The sequence below is a fragment of the Parasteatoda tepidariorum genome, chromosome 2 (genome assembly GCF_982258835.1).
Source record: "Parasteatoda tepidariorum strain Cologne lab strain chromosome 2, Ptep-v5.0, whole genome shotgun sequence".
Lineage (NCBI taxonomy): Eukaryota > Metazoa > Arthropoda > Arachnida > Araneae > Theridiidae > Parasteatoda > Parasteatoda tepidariorum.
The window spans coordinates 17,129,002-17,155,219 of NC_141756.1; the positions used below are offsets into that span (position 1 = coordinate 17,129,002).

Sequence of the window (26,218 nt, forward strand, 5' to 3'; positions counted from 1 at the left end):
TCACCGAAGTCAAGCATCATTGGCTGCAGTCAGTGTGCGGGTGGGTGACCACTTGGATCAGTCTGCGTAGGGACCGAGGGTGTGCGGTATTGGTCTTCGTTAAACTGTTCTACCTTAAAGTGCTCTACTTCGCGTGCAGGTCGTCGGTCTACCGAAGCGTGGGTGCCATCCCCTCTGCAGAGGATCAAAATTGCGATGGCATGTCATCGGATCATCCTCAGAGATGCTTCCCAGACCGTCGCCAACAGCGCATTGTGCAGCTCTAGTGCGACGTAAATGAACTACAACAACATAACCGAATAAAAAAAATAGTAAATTTTCCTAGAAAAATCTTTCTAATCTCGAACTTAATTGCCAATGTCAGTCTGTGTTGCTTTAAATATACATGCCTTATGTAATTTTTAAATGCTTACTTATTGTTCTTCTGCAAAAATGTATTTGCAAAACAAATTAATGTGAGTCAGTTCAAAATTCAGTTAAATTTAAAATGATACAAACCATCGCCAACTCCATAGTTCTGATATTTTTTTAAATTGTTTAAAAAATGCAATTTTAGAACGAGTTAAGATCAAAGATCTGTCTAAATACAAATACTTTGGCATGTGGCTCTTCACTCAAAAAGGTTGTGCACCCCTGCAGTAAGTGGCACTTTAGATATTTCAAGAATTGGTAAGTGGTACCGAAGATATTTTAAGAACCAGTACTCCGTACTGACTGAATTCCGTAACTGGATTAAAGCTGCAAACAAACCACTTACATTAAAAAATATTTACCAAATCCTACGGAAAACTCTTTCTCTGGATAGTATCAGTGATTAATTTGAATTTTTTTTTAATTAAATTTTTTTTAATAATTATTAAATCTGTACATTATTTTATTTAAATTAACCATAAAATAACAATATGCATGCTTGTTCTTACTTTAAGTGTGATTCAACATATGAAATATTTAGATTCTTTTGCTTAGTTTAAACCTGAGGTTCAAGTATGTGGACCTAAAATTATTAACCCCCTGGTAGTAAAATTCATATTTTGTTTTTCTTATTAGGACTTATGGCACTAAAATAGAAATTCGGAACAGTAAAATATTTTTGCTATATTTCTTTTATACTTCAGTAGAGAAGAGATTAAACTTTTCCATGAAAACCCCAAGGAACATAGAACCCCAATCGTACAAACCCAAGGGAAATACACCCCAATAAAATGAAAATAATTTAATGTTCCTTGGGCGACCTGAGGTTAGAGATCACAGATTTGAAAACATTGAGATTTCCGTCGAACTATCAATTATTATCTTTCAGGTAATTTTTAGTTTCTAAGTGTTTCTACATGCCTGAGAATTTTTCACTTAATTTGAAGAAAAGATACAGAGATGTCTAAACGCGCTTAACTGCAGTTGTTGATCATAAACTGCATTCTAATCGTGAGCAAAAAACACGTTCAATTTCTATGATTTCATTTCCAAGTTGATCTGATATCTTGAAAAGTTTTTTTCTGATTTTTGTTTGATTGATGAAAAATTGTTTAAATTTTATTAATAAAAATTTGAAAATGGTTAACTTCTTAGATTAAATCATCTAAAACTGCTGAAGAAGAAATTATCTGATTTTTTTTTTCCTTAATGAGTAGTTTCTTTTTTTTTTTTTTTTTTTTTTTTTGTACATAGAAAATATTAAAAAGATTCTTTTTCAAATAATAAATATTAAAAAAAGAAAAAAATCTCCTCATTAATTCACAAAAGAATACATAAATTGAAAAAAATTACACATTCGCACTTGGCAAATCGTCATCGCATTAAAAAAAAAATTAAAAACCGTGACATTTAATGGCAATAACTGAAAAAAAGATTGGTGATAAAACCATTCGGACATATGACGAAATCGCACGAATCGGAAGCGTCAAAATAGGGTTAATTATATGCTAGTGGGTAAAATGAAATGGACCTCCCTAAAATAAATTTTGATCGACTTTCAAAAAAGCATATCATCATCATCGTAGTTGGCTAGACAGCCCAATGTGAGCCAATGCCTTCCTCTGAAGATTTCTCCATGACGATTTCCAATTTATCTTTGATCTCCAATTGTTTTCATTAATAGCATTAAAAAAGCAATATAGTTAAAATTTGATTTCTCAGAAACTATTCGACCGATTTCTCCCAAGTTTTATATTTTGCTATGTAAAATTTTATACTTTACAATTCAAAATTTTTTCGACTATTTTTATATAAAATAATAAATATTTACTGACATTTATTTTTTACGTGGAATTATCATTGGGTAAACGAATTTTATAATTGTGGGCAAAAATTTTACCATTTGCTAAAACAGTTCTCGAGATATGGCGAAGCACGCAAAAAGTAAAATTAACATTAAGGAATCCTAAGTAGGACCGCTCTCCTGACCTATCTATGGGAAGCTTATTTTGGGAGTCAGAAATCCGACTCCATCGAAAAAAAAGGTGTTTATTCAAGGAAAGTACGTTTTTGTGTATGATTTCGTAACTTAAAATATCGTCTGCTTCAATTAATTAGAATAATTGAGGTCACCCCCTAGAACAGGGGTCGCCAAACTTTTTCGATCTTCAACCCCTTTATAATTTTTCGAAATCTCCATCAACCCCCACAAAAGTAATTTTCTGTTAATTAAAATAAAACTCTATTAGATACTGTGTTTGTACATTTATTTTGCGATTTTAAACATTTATTAAAGTAATAGTACATTGTGTAACAATAGTTTTACAAAAAATATATTAATACTGAAATTTAAATACCTTATTATTAAATAATAAGTAATTATGCATAAGTAGATATAATAAGTAAAGTAACTAAAGGTTTACTGCTTCTTGATCAATGAGATGGGTGTGCCTGGTGTTTTTTTGCAAGGTTCGCTATATTGGGTTCAAAATTGGTCAATTTTAATTTTCGTCAAAATTGGTCAATTTTGTAATTCTCGTAAAAAAATACAAAGTGTGCTGTAGTTTTGTCGCGGGCTGTACTAATCCATATTATTAATGCTTACCTTCTTTTTTGTGCATTGATAATTAAAATTGATATCGAATGGTTTTATCGAAACAATAATTATCCAAAACTATTAAAGTTTTAACAATGACACTGCAAATATTCAACGCAGTTTGCAAAGATAGCTGAAACTGCGTATGATATTTGCATTTGTAACGTCAATGCTCGTCACACGTGACATTTGGACAAGCGCACATATGCATGACTTATAAACTGCGCTATTTCAAGAAAAAACTTAATTCGACTTCTTTCTAGAATTGTGATACTGGATTTTAAAATCGCGTGAATATGAATTGCGATATTGGATTTTAAAATCGCGTGAATGTGAATCGCGATTTTGGATTTTAAAATCGCGTGAATATGAATCGCGATATTGGATTTCAAAATCGTGTGAATATGAATCACGATATTGGATTTTAAAATAGCATTAATATGAATCGCGATTTTGAATTTTAAAATCGCGTGAATATGAATCGCGATATTGGATTTCAAAATCGCGTGAATATGAATCGCGATTTTTGATTTTAAAATCAAGTGAATATGAATCACGATATCGGATTTTAAAATCACGTGAATATGAATCGTGCGGTTGGATTTTAAAATCGCGTGAATGTGAATCGTGATTTTGGATTATAAAACCATGTGAATATGAATCGCGCTGTTGGATTTTAAAAACACGAAAATACAAATCACGATATTGGATTTTAAAATCGCGTGAATATGAATCACGATTTTGGATTATAAAATCACGTGAATATCAATCACGCTGCTGGATTTTAAAAACACAAATCACGATATTGGATTTTAAAATCGCGTGAATATGAATCACGATTTTGAATTTTAAAATCACGTGAATAAGAATCGCGCTGTTGGATTTTAAAAACGCGAAAATACAAATAGCGATATTGAATTTTTAAATCGCGTAAATAAGAATCACGATGCATAATTTTTAGATCACGTGAATACGAATCGCAATGAGTAATTTTTAAATAGCGTACAAATACGAAAAACGAGATCTGATATTACAACTGCGTGATAACGAATCGCAATATTGGATTAAAAAATGCGTGAATACGAATCGCGACGTTGGATTTAAAACTCGCGAGAATACAGATCGCGATATTGAATTTTTAAATTGAGTGAATAGGAATTGCTAGTACGATTTTTAAATAGTGTAAAAAATCGCAATACGTAAGTTTTAAATCAGTTAAATACGAAAATCGATGATTGATATTCAAATCGTCTGATTAAAAATCGCGATTTTAGCATATTCCAGCGCAGTTCTTAATATTTAAAATTCCAAAAATCAGCCAAACAAAAAAAAAATCAAATATCGGTGGTCGAAACGAAACGCTTAGACTCCTTTCTACTCTATAGCGGAAGCCGCGGTAATCCGACTATCTTGGCTTGAGTTTCTCTAATTGGACTCCCTAAAAATTTTAGTTTCTGGAACATGGTCGGAAATTTTAAAAATTGGGAGAAAAAAGCGGATTTCCGCTTTTTTGCGGAATTGCAAGTATTTCATCAAACATGTAAAATGATTGGCGTTTTATATGCTATAAACCAGCGGTAGGGCCAAAATAGATTGTGAATAACGTTAAATAGAATAATGTAAAAAACATGCGTTTGCATAATACATGACGAAATTCGAAATGGTTGAAGAAAAAAAATCTCATTTTCGAAAAGGGAAAATTAAGCACTTTTTAAAAACGCCCCATGAAAAAAAGCAGCTTTAAGGGCTTTTAAAAACGAAAATAAGAACCTTTAAGCACTTTTTAAAAAAGCTATGCACCATGCAAGACAATTTGAATGATCTAAAAAAAATTTCTACGAATAATGCATAAGTGTGTCACAAAGAATGGGAGAGAGGGCATCGTGCATGACTAAGCCTAAATTTGTTCATAGAAATTACCATTGAATAGTAGTTAAAGTTAGGTGAACGCAGGAATTGACACACAATTTGTTGCAATTTTTCTTGAACGAAGATTAATTTCTTATGTGAGCTTAATTTCATCTTTGTCTGACAGTGAAGATAATGTTTTGTCAAACTATACACAGAAATATTTTATATGTTGACTCTGTGCATTTTTCATTAATTTTGTCAACAACTTTGCATCAGATAAATATTTGACTCTTTAAAGTTATCTTGGCATAAGTTGCAATTTTTTTAATTAAAGTGCTTGTTCATATATTTTTTCCCTCCTTAAAGATGCTTGCTGGTTACTTTTTATATTTCCCTGATGTCTGCACTTGGCAATTTTCCCTTCTTTAGGAACATAAAATGCCTTTGATTTTTCTAGTATAAAATTTGTGACAGTAATCAAATCCCAATTTACCTTTAACAACAATTAATCTTTGATATTTTTCAGAAAAATGTTGTAACTGTTCTTAAAATGGAATCAGAAAACCACAACAATTCAAAAGAAACAATATGTGTTAATCCGGAAAATGAAACTAATCTCCCTGAATGATGGACAGAAGAACAATTTCAATATTTTTCTTAAAAAATATGAGGAATTAATAAGATATCCACCCTAGCTATGAGGGTGAGTTAGATACGAACTCTTGTACATCTACCAGGTAGATGTGCACACTCAGTGGAGCGAAGAAATTTTAATAATTAGTAAATGGCACTTTAGACATTTTAAGAATCAGTAAGTGATACTTTAGATATTTGAAGAGCCAGTACGCACGTACTGGCTGAATCCCATCACTGGATTTAACAAATCACTCATATTAAAAAATATTTACCAAATCTAGTGGAAAACTCTCTTTTTTTATAGTACCAGTGGTCGGAAAGAATTTTAAAGTAGACAGGTTTACCAAGTGTGCAATCAACTTCAAATTTCGTCTGGGTCGGTTCAGAATTGCAGATTTGTATAAAATACACATAAACATTATGCTTTATTTATATAGAGAGATTTCCTTTAATTTAATTATTAATAAGTCTTAAAATTGATATAAAATTTGTAATTGTGTATTTACAATGAGATAATAAGTAGGTATTATTCTGTCTCAGAAGACTATAAAAAAATCACCAAACTATTATTGACATCAGTGATACATAGTTACGATAATAGGAACTACAGGTACTGTGGCTGTAAATACCTTAATTAATTAATTTAGGTACTGTAGTGATAGTTTTTTATGGCCTGCGGAAATGTAGTAGAACCAAAATGTGTATAACTTAAAGATTTCACAAAATATGTTTCACATTTTTTTAAAACAACATTTTAAAAAAATTATTAGCATATACACAAAGCTAAACCAAAACACATTTGAATCCAATAAATAAGCAAAACCATATTGAATTGCTAAGTAATCCTAAAGCAGTTCTTTTCAAAAAATTAGACATAGGTCACCAGTAAATTTATTCAAAAACGCATTTATAGAAAAGAAAGACTGAAAAAAAGAATTTTAAGAATTTATTTATATTGCCAGCAACTTCATAATCCAGTGTTTTCACTACAGCGCGAGAACGCGAGAATCTCGCATATTTTTTTTATTTTCTCGCATTAAAAAATGATTACCGCGAGAAATTCGCGCAGTCTATAAACCAATTTTAAAATTCGCGAATTTCTCGCATTTTGAAAAAAAATTCTCATTTGCGCCATTTAGAATAAAATCCGTTTCACTCTTCTTCCTGGATCTTTTATTATTTTCAACATCTGCCCCATTATCTAGCTTCCCTATTTACCAGTATTGTTCAGAACCTTTAAGAACAACAGAACACCATCCCTCAGAACCTCTTTCAGAACGCATTTCTCTGCAACCACGTGTTTACCGTAGGTAAGGTTTCTTCATGTAAGACGTTAAAAGTTTTTGCTCGTTAATGTAAGATGGACAAATACCTTGTAAAACCAATATCTTCTACTCCGAAACGGACGAATGAAAATGAAACAAATGTGGGTAGAAACGATCAAAACGAAACAAATACGCATTTGAGCAACCTAATGAGAATAGCTGATGAAAAAGTAGATGTAGAACATTTTCCATATGATGATGCAGCAAAAATATTCAATGCATTAAAAATTAGAAGATGTTAAAAATGCATTATAATGAAAGAAAAATTTTTTTCAAGTCTCTTAGTGTTTTTTTTTTTTTTTTAAATTTTTGAAATCTCACTTAACTTTTTAAAATCTCACCCTGTTTTTGAGAAAGGGTGAGAAATTCTCACCCATTTTTTTTCTGAAATGAAAACACTGTAATCTATTGCAAAGCTCATGTTTAAATTAAAATTTCGAAAAATTAATTTAATTCAAAATATGTACAATTTATTTCTAATTCAAATGGAACATTTAAGTAAAAACTAAATAATGCTATTTTCTATATAAATGAACAAATATTTTAATGACACACATTATGAGTTATCCTTCTGAAGTAATGCTGATGTTATGTCCACTTTTTTAAGCTCTTCAATTAATTCCCCACTTTGATGCATTTGTAACAAGATATCACATCCACCGATAAATTCTCCATCAATATATATTTGTGGTATTGTCGGCCAGTTGGAAAAATCTTTAATTCCTACAACAACAAAAATATCATAAATATATATTGTATAGATAAATTGGGAATAATTTTGAAAATATTACGAGAATTAATAAATTATGAAATAAGACAATCGCAAAAGTTTGGAGAAAAAATGTCCAGTAAAAATATTTTTATATTTGGCTTACTCCTTCTTAAAAATTGAGTTATTTTTTAGAGAAAACTTCATAACAGTTTTAATGAAGAAATTAGCATTCATAGATTTTTAACACTCAGCCAATAAAATAATTGAAAAATGAAGTAATTGAAAAAAAAAAGCATCTATTACATAAAATTGAAGATATTTATTGTAATTGTTATAATTGTATTTTGTTTAAAAATTTTAAGTAAAAAAAGGTATTTTCTTAACAATAAATTTTAAAAAAAAATTAAAAATTACAAATACGTATACAGTAAAACAAGGAATGAAAATAATTTCTTAATTATAAATTTTTAAGACATGAAAACCCAATTAGTCTTGAATTATTTGAAAAGTTATTGTTTTAAGAAAGAGATAAAAAATATACACTTATTTCATGCAAATATTTAGCCAATATTTTATTTTATTAAATAAACTTAATAGAATTATTGCTAAGGTGATTATTCAAAATTCTTTTAATCATATAGAATGAAAAAAAAAAAAAAACACAATTATCTGCCCAAACTGCCCCCTCCATAGAAAAAAAAAACTTGCAATCAGGGTTGGATTTTTGCCATCAAAAACTGGTTTTTGACATGACAGTGGTAAAAACCATGTTTTTACTGGTAAAAAACATCAAAAACCTACTGTTTTCCTTAATTTATGGCATATAGTGGACAATATATTATTTTCACATAATTGCCTTTATAAATGAATATTGTAAATGATTGCTATTGATTTTGCAACTATATACATGTATTCTTATAGAAGGATATACATTCATACAGAAATATTGTAATATACTTATTGAAAATAGTGCTACTTACTTTTATCATTATAGCTTGATTTGCAAAGGATTTAAAATTTTGCACTTCTTAATTGTTAGAAATAAACAAACAAACAAAAAAGTTTGGAACTATTAATAAATTCAAGAACTAAAAAGAAGAATTTAAAATTTGGCATTTCTTAAATATTAGCTAAACAAAACTTTCAAAACTTGTAACTACTAACAAACTCTAAGTCAAGAATTACTGTTATTTTGTCAAGTTAAAAGCTTTTATTCAGTTGAAAAAGCACATTAAACAAAACTTAATTATAAACAAAATTACATGTTCAGTAGTCGGGGTCACTGTGCCGAAGCATACGATAGCAAGTGACTAATTTTGCAAATTTTTCATTGCCCAGTCGATTTCTGAGTTTAGTATGGATGAGTCTAAAATTCAAGAAGATTCTTTTAATGGAAGACCACCAGTCTAGTTCTAAGGAAGCCTGTCATTGAGGATAATGATAACAAAAGGTTATTGCAAAGGCAACCCTTAAAGGATTTCCCAAGCTTTTTCATGTCTCATTTCTGTGTAAAATATTGAAAACAAAAATGATACAAAAAGTTTATTTTATGAGGCTTTCTTTTTATGTGTACATGTGTTTCTCAAAGATTTTATGAATGAAAGTAATCAATCTTGACATTTTTCAGTAATGTAATATGCCAAACAAAATGATGCTTGGAAATGTTGAAAATTTTTTTAGTATCTTAATATTTTACTTCAAATGGTATGTTTTGATATAATCATGTTGGGAAAATGCATGAATCTGTTCTTAAATATCTTTTAACAACTTTTTTTCTAATTTTATTCCCCAAAAATTGATTAATTTTAAATTATAAGCAGTTAAACTCAAATAAAAATACAGTTTAAGCAAAAGTATCGGTTTTTGACAGTTTTTGACATGACGGTAAAAACCATGGTAATAACCGGTAAAAACCGTCATGTGTCAAAAACTTGCCAACCCTGCTTGCAATTGTTACGACAGTCTTGAAAGCAACTTTGCCACATCATGTTAAGAAAACGGTCTTCTTGAATGATACTCTTTTCAAGAATTTTGTACACTTGCCAAAATAATAAACCCAAAAATACATAAAAATTTATAATTACATTTTGTATATAGAAAAAATACTATATTATTTCTCATTATCCTTTATTATTTATTACTTTTGTGACATTATTATCTCATTCTTGCATCTGTTTCGGATAAAGATCAGGAAGTAGACATTTTATCAAACAACAAGAAATTTTGTCTTTTGCAGAGAGTTGAATGGTCTCTTTTACAATCAGCAAGGTGCCAGATTTTTAACTTGCAAAGAGCACAATTTTCCCAGGGGTGATTACAAGGAGATATCAACTTCCAAATTTTTTTTTAAAAAAAAACATGTAGATGTTTGCTCGGGGGTGGCTAACGAGTTGGTCCCTTTCTGTGATGATTTTTTAAGTTTCTCGTAGGCAGCTGCCCAAAAGTTGCCAAGACTTGGCAGTTATTCTGCCACAAATAACGACACAAAAATCTTCCCATTACGAATTAAACTTTCTGAGTTGGTTCACTTCTGTAATTTTTTTTTTTCTCGCGGCCACTACTTAGAATGGCCAAGACTTAGCGGTTATATACGGAAATCCTCTCATTAGAAGTTTGAATATTTATGATTTATATTCATATAAATTTTAAAATGATATAAAGTACATTAAATACAATATTTACATAAACATAGTAGGTACTTATAAAATATGTTATTTAACAACAGTAGAGTCAACAACAATAAAAATAAAATCATTCACACAATCATGAGTGAGTCTAAACAATTAGACATTAAAATAAACATGCCTTGTCTCATTTTCTCGTCTTCAAGAACGTTATGGCTATCATATTTCACACCGTGCATACGAAGAATCTGAACTACTGCATTGCTAAATCCACAACGAGGTTGGTCAGGAACACCTTTCATGAAAATTACAACTTTGTTATTATTCACTAATTTTTGAATCTCTTCTTTTGAACAACTACAATAATTTCGAAACGAAAAAATAGAGGTTCTCAGAAAATTGCTAGAAAATAAACGATTAGCCATGTTAGTATTTCATGTGTGTTATTAAATTTAGTAGATTAACGTTTCCGGCTATTTGTTTCTGCTTCATATAGGATCTTTTCATGCCTGCCGAAAAGTGTTTTTTAAATTAATAGTAGTTTAGGTGTTATCTATATCATTTAAGTATTACAAGGATGGTAGAGTTCGGATGGATTTATTTCAAATGCAGCAGAAATAAGCATCTATTAGTATCAAATTTTCAAAATCAACAAAAAAGTGGTTGATTTCAAATCATACGTTTAGTGAAATTTAAAAATTCCTGATTTTGATGGTTAATAACTACTCTTTTGATGATTTAATTTCAAGTGGCTGATGAAATGTTTCAATCTTAATTCTTTTTTAAATTGCGTCCGAAACCTTTTATATGAAAAATGTCTGAATGCTTCGTAAAATTCGAAAATCCAGTTTCAAAAGAAACCATTAATTATTTGGTTGTTGAATACTTGAAATATACTTTATACTCTAGAGGACAATTTCCCCTTCCTCTTGATCAATTGAAAAGAACAATAAAGACGACCACAGAAAAATTCGAGGCTGTAAAAATTGATGACCATACTGTGTATTACGATGAAAACTGCCAACATCCTGTAAGTACTTTGATGACATCTGAAAAAAATCCTTCCTTGTGCTTTAAAATTACTTGTTTATTGCATTCATTTTATTAATATTTTTTGCTCATTGCATTCATTCATCATTATTCATTTTCTTGCTTAATAATTAGAATAATGTATCAAAATTTTATTTTTAAAAAATTTTAAAATTTATTTTTTGACTAATCATTGATTCATCAACTGAAAATTAAATTTAAAGAAACTAAATTGTAGCATAAAAATATTAAAATCAATATTTTGATTTATAATAATTAACGACTTGTGGTTATTACCTGTAATATAAACCAAATATAGTTATAATTATATAGCAAATAATTTTGATCTTATAGAGTGCCATGTTTTTAGAAAAATCAATTAATAGTTTTAACAATTTTTCGGTTACATTTTTCATCCATTTATATGTGATATAAATAATTTTTTTTTTTTTTTCGAAATTGTTATGGCATATCTATGAGATATATAAATAGCTCTAAATTCAAGAAGTTTGAATCCTAGGGACTATCCACTCAACTGAACAAAATATTAAAGTATCTTATTTTCCTGCATGGATTTATGATTTTAAAAATTTTCAGTAATCTTGAATTATTTTATAAAGGTAAAAACACTCACTCTTTTCTTAGTTGTTAGATTCATAGAAATTACAAGTTTAAGTGCCCTTTACTTATCTAATAGATGTTATTAGCGAATGCTGTTACAAATCTTTTATGATTTCATAATTTGATTTCTCTTTATCATTTCATTTTATTTAAAAACAATTGAAATTTTTAAATTCAATAATACATTTGACAAATAGCTGGGTTGAGGGATCATTATAATTTACTTTTAACAATTATTTAATTAAAGATATATTACAATCTCTAATATTGAATCTTATCTTTAAATTGAATGAGCCTTTGGGGATATTTCTGTATTGTAATCTGTCGCGGCAAGTACAATCGCCAAAGTGCCAAATAGATTTTAAACTTGCACATTTTCTTAAAAAAAATATGTAGATGTTTGCCCGGGGGTGGCTACAAGTTATACCTTTCGAGTTAGCCCCTTTCTTTGATGATGTTTTTTTCAGTTTCTCGCGGGCCACTGACCAGAAGTTTCCAAGACTTGGCGATTATTCTGCCGCAGATCACGATATGGAAATCTCCCTGTGCCTTTTCTAATTTCCCTGCTTTGTAGTTTTTACCTTTTTTAATCTTTATGATAATTATAACTGTATCTAATTAACAATTCAATAATCAATGAAAATTTAACTGGCACTATTCACTAATTTGGGTACTTTGTAGAGGCAAAAATTGTACAGATGTGACATAGTCAATGAAAGACAGGCAATTTAAAGATGTAGATACTCTTTTAAAAAAAGAGTTTTAAAACATTTTTTAAGTGCTTAATTTTCTCTTTTCTAAAGTGATATTTTTCCTGTTTATTTTCGCTACGAATTATGCAGAAAGACACTGCTCCCATTGTTTAATTCAACATATTCACAATTATTTCAACCCCAATCTATTTCGCAAATCGTCAGTCTGTAGCGTATGATAACGCCATTCGATTTACATCATTCAAAAGTTTTGACAATTGTCAAAAACAATACCAAATTTTTTATTTTTTTATTGACATGACTATTAAAACCAGATAAAACCGTCAATTGTCAAAAACTTTTCTACCCTACCTAAGTATGATGTTTTTTTAGAGTGCTAAAAAATATTATTTGAGTGCTTAAAATGTGTTTATTTTTTGTTGAATAATTTGGCTATGCACCCTGTAAATAAGTTTTGAGAACTTACACAAGGAGAGAGACCTTTTGAGAACCAACCAAAAGAATTCCAGAATATAAATGGTTTTAAATATTAATGGCTCTCTTTTCCCCTTTTCTTTTACTAAAACATGTTGAGATCTCTGTATTATTTAAAATTAGAAATAATAGGGTCATATCCTTTTAATGATTATCATTATTATTAATGACTGGCAGATCATAAAAATCAGATTATTTGTAGTAAGTAAAAGGCTATTAGAAAAGTGAAATTCTCTTTGACAACAGCATAATTTTCTTCTGATATATGAAATATTCAGAACTACTTTTAAGTTCGACCTCAAAATAAAAAGCTTCAACCAAATGCTTAACATGTGCTGGCATTGCGCTAGCATGTGCATGAATGCTTTGAGATAATTTGTAGAAAAAAAAAACTTTCTCTTAATGTGTATGTTTATAAAACCGCTCCTAAAACAGGACTAGAAATACTAACAAGAATTAGACACATGTATTTTAAAATAAGTAATCAAGGATACAACACGACTTCTGATTTATCAATAATTTTACTAATTGCAACACTTTACATATGGTTGAATTTCATAAAAGTATTGTAGTTGTCACATAGAAGTATTTTCAATTAAAAAAAATTTATGAATGTCAAAAAGTTTTAAATTTCATTCTTATTTAATGCAAGCTCTAGGCTGATCTTACATCAGCTTTTTAGTCATTAGTCACTGTAATAGCATGCCCTGTTGGCAGCAAAGCATTAAATACATTCGCATTTTGTAGACATCTCTATGCTGCTTAGATATTCAATGACCATAATTGTAATAAATTTAATTTATTTATGAATGGTAAAATGAGTTGTATCACTTTTAATAATTATATAAATTTTATTTTTACGCAGAGTTCCAAGCCTAAAAAAAGAAGTGAAAGGACCAAGCAAAATTTTATGGATTCAATTACAAGATTTGATAAATTCTTTATCCAATTACAAGAAATACTACAAAATGAAGAAGTTCTAGAAGTCGTCTTAAGTTTGGGTGCTAATATGATGAATCCTCGTGAGCTTCATCGAATCACTCTACCAGTTTATTGTCAAGAAACTACTTGTGCTAATGATCCTTCTAAATTTCAACGCTATCGTCTGGAATTCTTTAAGATCCTAATGGAAAGTTCTATTTTACAAGATATAGGTTTAGACAATCCTACTTCAATATCTGTTCTCTTAAAGTTGAAATCTGGGGTAACACTTACAGAATATATGGAGCAAAAGAGATTTTATGCCCCTCCACAGAAATGTAAACAAGTTATTCTGCGATTTGATAGTAATAGTGTGGCCAATTTTGATTTAGAATGTTCTCCTGAAAAAAACTCTAAAAGCAATGCAGCTGTGGCTTGTCAATCTTCAGATTTATGGGTTAAACTAAAATCTGAACTTAAAGGATTTAAAATTTTGAAAGAATCTGTAACAGACTTGACTGTCAACATCTTCTGATATGAATTTTAATGTTATGGAAATTTCGTCACATTAATATGCACCTAATAATTGATTAGAACTGATTAAATTATAACTTTTATGTTGCATTAAACATAGAATTTTTTTTTTTATCAAAAAAATAATTGTATTTTAAACATTATATTTTTAATACATCTTGTAATGAAGCACTTGGTTTTAAAAAAAAATTTCTCGAATTTATTTCTTACCCATATAAATAATTTACAAGCAATAACACATTTTAACAATTTTATTTTGATATACTTCTGTTTGTCTAGCAAGAGAGCTCCCGTCTAAGCCACTGGGGCTATCTACTACTATGTAAACAAGATGGTCTTTTAAAAAGGAAACTTCTTTCACGCTAGCCAAAACCTGAGTATTGACTCACCATCTTTACTTAAACTTGTTTCATCTCACTCCAATGTTTCAGACAACTGACGACAAAATTAATTTTGTTAAGAGTCTATGCTGGTTGTAGAAATGCAGCAAGATTATTATAAAGGCATATGTGCAATGTTATGTAAAGTAAATTGCAAGAAAGTCAGACTCATTTTTAAAATAACAATGTATGTGTTTCAAACTAAAAAAAAAAAAAAAAAACATAGTCAAATTGTAGCTATACTATCTCAAAAGTGCAGAAAAAATTGTTGGTCTCTTAATGTCAAAATTAAATTGTTATACAATTTGCTTAATCCTTCGTACAGTATGGCTAATTTCAATTTTGGTGTTATATACAGTAGGGAACCGATTATCCGGAACGATCGGGACCATCGCTATTCCGGATAACTGATTTTTCCGGTTTTCTGAATCGCTACAAAAAGCCGTTTTTTTTATTGTTAAACCCAACTAAAAAAAAAAAAAAATTTGGAAATAATCTGAAAAAGAAAAAACGATGAAGTAATACACTAATGATTCTTTCCAAAATGATAAAAGGTAACCATCTTTCAAAATAGAAAAAAAAAAATCCTAAACTCTTATGAGGAAAAAAATTTTTTTTTTGAAAATGGCAGGAAAATTTATCGAATTTCGTTCCGGTTTCTTGGTTTTCTGATTTCCGGATAACGGGTTCTGTACTATATATATCTACTAAATTCAATTCTCCATGAGGCATATTATATAATTTAGTTTAATCTTATATGCAACCATCCATAATTGGCAGCAGGATATTATTTTTAGTTGATAGTAGCTTTGTATGTTTAAATTATTAATTTTACTAAAATGGCTTTTATTCCCTTGCTCCTACTGTCAGTCTAATAAATTCCCACCGTAGTCTGGAGTTTTGGAAACAAGAAAAGATACATTTTTCTCACCAATTGGAGTCAAAACAAGTCCTAAGAGTTTACCTCACCCTCACATCCTTTTCGACAGTGCTCTAAGGTACTTGTCAGGGATGTTCTTTCGTTAAACTGACGGTAGGTATAATTGCCATCTATTAAAATAATTTTGTTCTGGGGGTTTTATAAAAGCACATCAACTAAATCCTATAAAAGTATATCAAATTAAATTCATAGATGCAAGTGTGCAGAAAAAGTTTTATGTATTAACTAAATAAATTTTGTATTTTTTCCCATTCTTAATAAAAACCACTCGCAACAATTCGTATTAATACTTGCCACAACAGCAGCTTCTGAATAAAGACTGTTTTTTCAGAGTGAATTGGGCATGTTCAAAATTGAGGAGCAGTCTTTAAATGAAATCGTTAAATTTTCATTTAATGATCCGAAAAAACTATCAGATGATCAAGTAGATAAAAATTATCACAATATTTGGAAAATTGCGGGATAAGCATTACAAAATTTTTTTAAGCCATTTTCTACCTACATGGATCATTTTGTATTGTGCACGTTATCAAAATAATCAACAAGTGTAATCAAGATAAGTATCATAACGTAATTTTAATTAGTCAATATATCTGTATTAATTGTAAATAGTGACATAATAAAAAAAAATTTGGTCATAAAGAGTTGTAAGCATGAATTTTTATTAAGGGAAATATTTCCTTCCAAATTAATGTTTTCTTTTCCCTCTTAGCCCCTTCCTCTTTTAATTTATTTAAAATGTTTTAAAGTTGAAATACATTCCCTACTAAATGTTGAATCTTAATTTACAAAGGTTTTAATTTTAATCCTGCACCTGTAAACTTTCTTTAAAGTATTTAACGTGCATTTATTTTATTAACCAGAATATTTAATTTTTTTTTAAATTTTATTCCATAAACAATAAAAATTTTATCTTTAAATGAACTTGAGTATTATGTGATAAAATACATGAATTTTCCCATGTTTTTATTTATTACAATTTGAATTTTTTTCTGATAATTGATTCTGATTTTTCCCTAAGGCTGAGGGCTAGCTGTTTTTGCTTTCCTCGGTGAAATAGATATCCCACAATTACTAATTGATAATTTGTTAGCTACAAATTATCAATTAGTAATTGATAATTACTAATTGATAATTTGTAGTCAACTACAAATTATCACTTGGAACTTGTCAACTACAAATTATCAATTAGAACTTGTTGTCAACTACAAATTATCAATTAGTACTGTTAGTTTGTGGTCGCCCCCTTTTACATGGTGGACGCTAGAGGAAGGGGGGTTTCAACGGCGAGAGGACCACTCGTCTGGTCAGCAGATTGGGGAGATAAGGAGTTGACCCCGTCCGGGGAGTCTGTCGAGGCACACGTAGGCACAAGCCATTTTACATGCAGAAAGGTAGACCCCCTGGAATGCTGTGGTCAATGGCACGTGGCATCCATGTCTAATTGGTTGATATCCATGTCTAATGAGGGAGGGCTTTCCTTCAACTTTGCGAGGTAGTTCTCTCCGTTACAGCATGAAATTTTATGTGAACATAATACAAGGGTAATTGTTAAAAAGAATTTGGTGGCTAGAACAATGATGTTTATATAACTATCACTACCTATAATTGCTGTTAACATTTCTAAATACTTGGGCATGCCCCTCCCTACCCTACAGGAAAAAGAAATTCAACTCAAGGAAAAATACAAAAAATTTTATGTTCTGCAGCTCCACAGCACACAAGAATATAAAACTTAAGATAATCACTAAAATCATTCCTCAATACAGTGAATGGCTCTCTAGCATTTCAAGAGGAATTCATTTGAAAGTGGACACTTCTATTTTTCTTCACATATTCAATCCTCTTCTATGCCCCACCCATAGTCCTTTCCTAGAGCAAAACAATTTCAGAAGTATTTTTTTATGAACTGAAAATAAAATTTTATTTTGTGGTGTGGGAAATTTTTTTCTATAGACAAACTAGTTTTTTTTAAATTCATAGTATACAGATGACAATTACAAAAGATATTAGAAAAATTAAGTAAATATAAAGTTAAAATGAATATAAAGTTAAAGTTTAAATGATGTTAAAGTTAAAGTATTGCAGTTTTGTTTTTATGTATGTTAAATAGGAATTATCTGTTAAACAAGGAAAGTCACAAATGTACATTTTATTGAGAATTTATTATATCATTTTCCTTAGAAGTGTATTAATTTTGTCTTCTCTGTTCCCAAAATCTCCACCTTCAACGTAATGAATAGTCTTCTTACGCCATCCTCCTTTAGGGTTGTTTAACTTAAAGTGCCACAAGAAGTTAGTGGCCTTCTTGAAATTGGGGCCACAAGTGGCAATTTCGTGAATCAAATCCTCCATACAGATAATGCCATGTTTACCTAGAAAAAAATACAAAATGATTATCTTCAGATATGTCCAGAAAGCTAAGAATAGCAGCAATCTATATTAAATCATAAAATCACCTATTTGAACTACCAGGTGCTTCATGAAGAAATACATGACATTTTCAAGAAAAAAAAAGTATTTAGATGCAAATTTATATATATATTAGATGAGGTCAAAATGTTTCAAAAAATTATAGAGAAATTCCACCAGCGAAGATCAGCGCTACGAACAAAAACCTTCCCATTTAATACAGATAGTTTCTCGCTAACTCTGTGGGTGAAAAAAAAATCGCTTTCTAAATTTTTCATCCTTTGAGGCCACCAGGAAAACGTCACTAAATATTTGAAAAATTTGCAACTTTTCTCAGATAAAACTAATTTTCATTAACAATAATAACAGTATCTCTAAATAAATAGCCAAATCTTAAAAAAATTAAAACAAAAGCCAAACAGTTTTAGAAAACAAAATTTTGACAGACAGCTTTAACAAAAAAAAAAAAAAAAAAAAGGATGAACTGCTTCACTGCAAAAATATTTTTCAAATTACAAAAAACTATTAATGTAAAAATCTACCAAAATTCTTAATTCTGATAATTAGTAGGGAAATACAAATGATCTGTCTGCCACTGAGGATATATCAAACGAGCACTATCGTTTGTCTGAGCTGGGTGCGGGACCAGTTCCAGTCACTGGAAGGGGAACACACTATCCCTTGTAAAAAATAAATACCTTGACAATTATCTCTCTTTGACTTTTGGGGACCCTTAAAGTCAACTAGACCAAGTGTGCACAAACCAATGAAAAATAAAAGGAGAAAAAAAACACTCAATGCTTTATCCCCATAATTTAGAAAACAATAAAGCAAAAAAGCTCCTGCAGGCCTTATTGCCAAGAAAAAAAATCAAGAATCTAAAATTTTATGAAAATACAATACATTGACACAAAGAAGATGTTCGGGGTGAAAAAATAACACTACTATGGAGGATGACAATATCAATTCAACCAAATATTCTTCAGCAGCTCCTTTTTTCTTACGGGAAGATGAACCTTTACGAAACTTAATTGAATTCTTCAACACAACCATTAGAAGAAAATCTAGATTTTTTTTTGATTATGTATTTGGATGTTTTAGGTACTCGTCACTTAAGATGACTGGCAAAAATTTAGACACATCAATCTGAGCACTTATCCAATGATGGATAATCATTACAAATATATAACAAAAAATAACAAAGCACCAAGAAATGCAGAGCTAGAATAGCCATCTAAGTAAAACAGTGAAATGTCGCTTTTTTAAAAAATATAGCAGTTGTTATCACAAGAGAAAATGTTTTTTTAACCAATTTTGTAGCTTTATTAAAATGCCATAAGGAAACAAACTCAGTTGCCACATACCAAATATACATTTCTTTTAAAAAAAACTTTGCACACCACAAAATCAGGGTAGTTATTAACGTTTAGAATAATTATCATAAGCATTTATGGCATGAAACACAGAGAATGCTATGTTAAATTAACCATCTCTATAGAATCATATAGGCTTTACTCACCCAATTTAGACTCAATGATAGAATTATCAGTGAGAGCGATCCTTTTGTGATTAACTCTACCAAATCCTCGTTTGTATACAAGATCCTTAATAGTCTTTAAGTTAGGATACCTATAGAAATTAAACAGAACATTAATTTACACTGTTAAGATGAATGAAAACATAACAATGGGATAACTTCATGAAAAAATACCAAAAGCTAGAAGAAAAATGTATACGTAGAGAACATATGCTTGATTCTTGTTAATAAATTCTTTAATCATATTTTTTAATCATAAATACTTTAAATCACATATTCAATTATTTAATAATGAAATTCCAATGCTTAAGTAAATATCATGATCACGAATTGCACATTTGTAAAATACAAATATGTTATTAGTAAACCTAGATAACATTGTGAGTTCAAAATCGCATTGACACAAATAGTTAAGTGTGATCTTAAAGTTCAGCGAATATTAATTGCAATTTATTAATTTTAAATCGAGTGAGCATGGATCACAAATATAGGATTTTTGAAGCATGTGAACACAAACCAAGATGCATTATCGAACTAATACAAACTTAAAACGAGCATGAAAAGTCTACTGCATTAAGAAACATTTAAAAATAGAATGAGAAAAAGGAAGAGAATCAAATGATGTTCATGACTAGACTTAATATTTACTGGAATCATACATTAGAGAAGTGCCAATTTTAGGGAAAAAAGTACCATTAGCAAGGTTTAATGAGGAACCTTCCAAGAACAAAAACTCTTGAACAAGGTGCTCCACCAGCGTGCACCCACTACTAGATATGCAAATTTTTTTCATCAATTCAATTACTTTAACCCAGGACATTTTTTCAAATCCCTGGAGCTCAACTCCAGCATGCAAATAAATGCACGACCCTCATTTTTGTCCTACTACAAACAAAATATTTTTTTTAACAAATAATACTTACCCCCATGTAATAAAAGGTTCAGCAATGTGTAACATATTGATTGTAGCCTTATTTAACTTGACAAACATAGCATTGTTAATTTGTCTCAGCCTCAAAAGTTGCAGAACTTTCCTGGGCTTTGGACTAACTCCATTAATACTGTAAGGAAAAAAAATAAATATAAATAAATTCAATTCAGCATTTAATAGAACTCTAGGCTAGCAGCAAATAAAATTAAGTTTCTAAAACGAGAAAACTATAAACAAGAATGACCAAAACAAAAATATTCTGATGCTTCATTCACTAAGGTTTATGTGATAAAATTAAAGGTTTTTTTTCACATTGTGCTTCTTTATTCAATCTGGAAATCAAGGAGGTCACTATCCAGATAAAGTTAAATTTCAGAACATATATATATATCACATTTAGCAGAACTTTATCTTATTAAAATTAACATATCCATCAAAACAAAATATACAAGAAATCTTTGTTAAATTGACAAACAAAATAACTCATTAAATCCATCACAGAACTGCAGTAATTAAAATCTTAAAATTGAAAGTCTAGCTGTCAACATGGATAGGAAAAAATCCAGTAGAATTCAGGAAATATGAATTTCATGATAATCATTGCAAAAATATTTTACACACAGGAAATTTAGGAATTTCTATAATCAAAATGATATAACTGCAATATCTTCCAACTATGATTGGCATTAAACAAACTTGAAATGTCATGCTTTATATTTAATCATAACTTTGAGTAATTAGTAATAGGCATTCAATTCATCAAAGATGTTAAGAATTTTTAATCTATAGAAAAAGGTTCTAAATAAAAGTAAACTGAACATTTTGGAAGAAAAAAGCAAGCAAGTAATAATTTATGCTAATAATCTATTTCAATGGAGATTTTTTTAGAAAACTTACTCTGCCGAATATTCATTACATTCCTTATCTGGATTAAATTTTAAAGCCTAAATCTTTTCCTTCGTAAATATAGTTGTATCATAGCAAACACCACCAACTATTTCTAACATACCATGTACAATCGATAGTAATAGTAACGAAGTAGGAACAAAATAATACACATATACATTACATTATATAAATACAATTAAAAATTATATATTTCGACGCCATGCGTTATACATTACATATAAAGTTATATATATATATATATATATATATATATATATATATATATATATATATATATATATATATATATATATATATATATATATATATACACATTTAAAAATTATATACTCACCCTCTTATTCTTGTAACAATGGCTACTTTAGGTTCATCGGGCACATAGAAATTTCCAGCGTGTCTAGCCTGTCTTTTAAGCCTGATCTCATCCCTTTCTTTACGTCTGTATTCTTTAACATAATTTTCAGCCCTTTTGAAGATTAATCTTCGCTTCTCCTTATTTAACTAAAAAACAACAAATTAACATTTAACAAAGAAAATTATGATCATCAAGACAATAACAAACAATGCAGAACCAGAACGTGATAAAAACCAGGATTAAAGGAATCTAGAAATCAGTTTGAGTAATCATTGTACAAATTTTTAATACTTAACAATATATTTAATAATAAAAGTTCATTTTTTTTGTAAATATGTCAAAATGTGTATCATGGATTGGTGCTTCATTAGTTTTCATTTTGAAAAAATGATGCATCAAATAGTCCAAAAACTAATACAATCATTGAAAACGCACTGCATTTATAAACTGGATCAAATAATTGTGTAAATGTATATTATACATAAAAAGTAAGTAAATTGTATACTTTTTATAAATTTATTCTTCACTAATTTGGAACATTTTTTTAGACAGACTAGTTTTCCCATAATAGAAGAAACTTGCCATCCTGATAGAGAATAAAATGCTGAAAAATTTTTTAGAATTACATATATGAAGGGAGCACCTTTTCAGTGAAGGGCAGTATGTGCAACAGATTAACTGATGAAGGGCCCCATGCCATACAGACATGTTGAGAGCAATTATAGGTAATAATTATTATATAACCATCATTGTTCTGAGCACATTCCTTTTATCAGTTAACCTAATGTTTGCATAAAATGAAATACAGTAGAGCGACGATTATCCGAACTGCTCGGGACCGAATATGGTTCGGATAATGAAAGTTCAGATAGTTGGAAAGTTGTTTAAAATCTAGTTTAAGTAATTAATATTTATGAACTAATTTCCCTTTACCCTTTTTCAGGCGAAGGACTGACAGTACTATCTAAAATAGCTCTGGCGTGTTTAAAAGTTTTTTCTTCTTCAATTTTTAATTATTCATTATTCCTTTTTTTAACTTTTTAAAATTTTTTCAAATCAGATTTCAGCTTTTTATAATTTTCTTGTCAATTACTCATAACGTCATTTTGACGTTTTAGACTGTCAAAATGAAACTCGCATTCTTGAAAGATAATTTTCAGTTGAAGGGGGCTAAAGGGGTATGTAGGTTTAACTGTACAACAATACATGTATGCATGGTTACTATAAGGAAACTGCTAAAAAAGGTTGTAAATATGGTCATCAAATGTACTGAATATTATTTATTATTCAAAACTTAACAACAATTTATTATCAACAATTAGTAATAATTGTTGATAAGTTAAAAAGTATTCTAAAATTTAAAAAAAAAAAAAAAAAAAATTTGGACATAGTTCAAATAATAAGGGTTCGGATAATCGGCGCTTTACTGTACTTAGTAAATATTTAAAATTAAAAACTACATAACATTACTTAGGAAGAAAAAAAAAAACAGGATCAGAAAATCAGAATCAATTTATCAGAAAAAAATTCAGATAAATTGAAATAAATAAAAACAATGGGAAAATTGGTGGTTTTTTTTTTTATCTCACTACATAACACATAAGTTCATTTAAACATAAATTTTAACATAATTTCACATAAATTTCATTCAACATAAATTTCATAGAATTAAATTTTTTTTAAATATTCTATCTAGTTAATAAAGTAAATGCAAGTTAAATATTTAAATTTAAAGAAAGTTTGTAAGGTTAAAAATTATTAAAATAAAAATAAAACCTATTTCTAAACTGGGTTTTGTAGGTTCTGGGTTATTTTCATAAACCAGAGAAAACCCTGACCTTACATAATATAAACATGTTTGATATAAAAGACACTATATAGTACAATACCAAGATTTAAAAAAAGTACCCTTACCTTTCTTTGCTTGATTGATGCAGCTAGTCGTTTTTGTTTTTGCTCAGCTTGCCATTTCCTTTTCTTCAATAATGTCTCAGGTACCTGAGGTAATTTCTTTTTAGGGGATCTAAATTCATAAAAAAAAGGTGAAATTATTTAATATTTTTTTTAAATACAGTTTAAGGCAATTACATAAATTAGATAAATTAAAGCTTAAATACTACTAGATTTCAAGTAGTCTAGTTATAAAAGAACCCATCATAATAACAGAATCAGTTTTAAAAAATACTTGCTACAATACATCTAGTACCTAATACTATTTAATCATATATATTAAACACCACATACATCAAATTAAACTATTACTGAAACCAATGCACGATAATTTAAAATTTCAGGTAAAACATTAAGCAAAGAAAGTTTATAAGACACTTAGATCAGTAAAAAAAAGAAAAAGTTGAAGATAGAAAATTACTATTTCAAAAATTTACTGGCCTGTCACTATTGGAAATGAAGATCTACTAACATAGGTAAAATTATCACCAATTCATAAGAAAATTGTGAGATGAACTGGACATACCAATCGCATATGCCAGTTATAGTGAAAAGGACAGGTAGGTAGATAACGATAGTAAATCGATAGCATTTTCTTTTACTAATTTCGAGATAGAATAAACCTAACTTTTAAATCAACGTTTTTTTTATATATTAAAAAGTCAAACTTTAACTAAGAAAAAAAAATATGCAAGCTCACAATAAAATACAAATTGACACGTATAACAGATTAGCTGACTAAGAAATTCTAATTAAGTAATTTTCTTGAATACAAAACTAAAAGAAAATATTAAATAAAATAAAAAAAAATATATATAAAATAATATAAATAAAATATTAAACTAAAAGAATAAACAATATTTTCAAACAAATTAATAAGAACTTAACGAGGAGCTTATTACACCATGCGGCAGTTTAGTTATTATATATCACGTGCTATTACACATAATCAGTAGTTCGCATTTTTTAACATGTTGGCAAACTTTATTTATCTATTACCGGGGGTCTATCCAGGCCGAATTTACTACCGTTTAGCGGTACCTTCACAAATTCAACTTTAGGAAAAACGGTAGTTTCACAAATTCAATTTTAGGAAAAACGGTAGTTTCACAAAATACTTTTTCTTAAAATTTCATTTTTGTATCCCTTAAGAAACGATAAATTCATATTTTTGTATTGATTTGTTAATATAATTTTTAATTTTTCACAAATTACGTCTAAATTTTCACAAAATAGGTACCTGTCAGAAAAACCTAGACAGACCCCTGATTACACATAATCAGTAGTTAGCATTTTTTAACATGTTGGCAAACTTTATTTAATGAACTGAACAATGGATAAGGAGCAAATATAACAGATTGAGGACTGTTGATCAATAAAAATTTATCAAAAAATTGCCTTAGAAATATTGCGACACCCAGATCTCGATATAAAAAATCAGTTGCCAATCAACTTGAATTTTATAATTAATATTTTAGACAAATTTTGTAGAGATTCATAGAAACACTATAAGTTTTGATAAATCACACGTTCTTAATACACTTTTCGATATTCAAAACTTGAATACATCTGTGAAGTACTACAATTATTCAAGTTGACTATGACTTTCAACATTATAACAAATAGTTTCTTAAGCTCAACCAGTGTGTGATACCAGACAGTCATAGAATATTGCAATACGAATGTTTACAATAACGTACATGACTTTTAACAAGAACAGAAAATGTACTAATACCAAATGTAAACTGAATCAGTAAAAAATTATTTTAGGAGGCGAAATAATAAATTCAATATCCTCATCATCAATTTGACAAGATCGAAAAGAGATCGTTTGTAGAGTTTTCTAAGTGGTGCATTAAAATGTTTGATAAGCAATAATAACCACAGCTTGATAAAACTACGACAAAATTACACACTTTACAAATCATATGTGACATACAGCATTCATAAATTACATAAAATATAAAAATTGAAGCCTTATTCACATGACAAAAAAGTTAGTTCAAATTTTTACAAAGCATAATATCTTAACATGCAATATATCCCTAAAACAATTATACAACCTATTTTGAAACATAATATCATTTTTAGTAATTAGAGACTTAATTTATTTTCAGGATCAAAACAGATTTCTTACCCAGTATCCATTTTAGTTGCCGCATCGGCCATTATTACACGAAATTTAGAAAAGTTACTTGCGTTTCTTGTACGGACCCAGTTGCAACCACAGTTACTGCAGAGCAGTTAACAAAACAACAGAAATTAATAACCATTGCCATACAAATGTTCTAAAATTGAAATTTTATACTGGTGTTTCAAATAGACTACAGGGGGCGCGAACCATTACTCTCTACCTA

General features: G+C 29.0%; 3 protein-coding genes across 3 annotated transcripts; 1 reads left to right on the top strand and 2 right to left on the bottom strand.

Annotated features, from left to right (window-relative positions):
* Window positions 1-7,257: 7,257 nt before the first annotated feature.
* On the bottom strand, window positions 7,258-10,633 carry Grx5 (Glutaredoxin 5). The gene is made up of 2 exons (XM_016054902.5): window positions 10,337-10,633; window positions 7,258-7,542 (listed from the first exon to the last, which is right to left on the bottom strand). Exons 1-2 carry the CDS (start codon window positions 10,578-10,580, stop codon window positions 7,376-7,378), a joined length of 411 nt encoding a protein of 136 aa, XP_015910388.1. The 5' UTR covers window positions 10,581-10,633; the 3' UTR covers window positions 7,258-7,375.
* An 86-nt stretch (window positions 10,634-10,719) lies between these two features.
* On the top strand, window positions 10,720-14,542 carry LOC107441580 (uncharacterized). The gene is made up of 2 exons (XM_016054901.4): window positions 10,720-11,185; window positions 13,858-14,542. Exons 1-2 carry the CDS (start codon window positions 10,970-10,972, stop codon window positions 14,446-14,448), a joined length of 807 nt encoding a protein of 268 aa, XP_015910387.2. The 5' UTR covers window positions 10,720-10,969; the 3' UTR covers window positions 14,449-14,542.
* A 3,371-nt stretch (window positions 14,543-17,913) lies between these two features.
* On the bottom strand, window positions 17,914-26,084 carry RpL7 (ribosomal protein L7). The gene is made up of 6 exons (XM_043051233.3): window positions 25,999-26,084; window positions 23,826-23,934; window positions 21,891-22,057; window positions 20,640-20,777; window positions 19,699-19,808; window positions 17,914-18,142 (listed from the first exon to the last, which is right to left on the bottom strand). The coding sequence occupies exons 1-6, from the start codon at window positions 26,028-26,030 to the stop codon at window positions 17,934-17,936; spliced, it is 765 nt and encodes a 254-aa protein (XP_042907167.1). The 5' UTR covers window positions 26,031-26,084; the 3' UTR covers window positions 17,914-17,933.
* Between the last annotated feature and the right edge of the window lie 134 nt (window positions 26,085-26,218).

Bases quoted from the DNA above. Each gene is read 5' to 3' on its own strand.
- Grx5 (XM_016054902.5), bottom strand. From the start codon at position 10,580: ATGGCTAATCGTTTATTTTCTAGCAATTTTCTGAGAACCTCTATTTTT. The intron at 7,543-10,336 runs GCATGTTTATTT...TTGTTGTTGTAG, and splicing joins AGACGAGAAAATGAGACAAG to GAATTAAAGATTTTTCCAAC.
- LOC107441580 (XM_016054901.4), top strand. From the start codon at position 10,970: ATGTCTGAATGCTTCGTAAAATTCGAAAATCCAGTTTCAAAAGAAACC. The intron at 11,186-13,857 runs GTAAGTACTTTG...ATTTTTACGCAG, and splicing joins ATGAAAACTGCCAACATCCT to AGTTCCAAGCCTAAAAAAAG.
- RpL7 (XM_043051233.3), bottom strand. From the start codon at position 26,030: ATGGCCGATGCGGCAACTAAAATGGATACTGG. The intron at 22,058-23,825 runs GTAAGGGTACTT...GTTGTTTTTTAG, and splicing joins CATCAATCAAGCAAAGAAAG to TTAAATAAGGAGAAGCGAAG. The intron at 19,809-20,639 runs GTAAGTATTATT...TAATTTCTATAG, and splicing joins GAACCTTTTATTACATGGGG to GTATCCTAACTTAAAGACTA.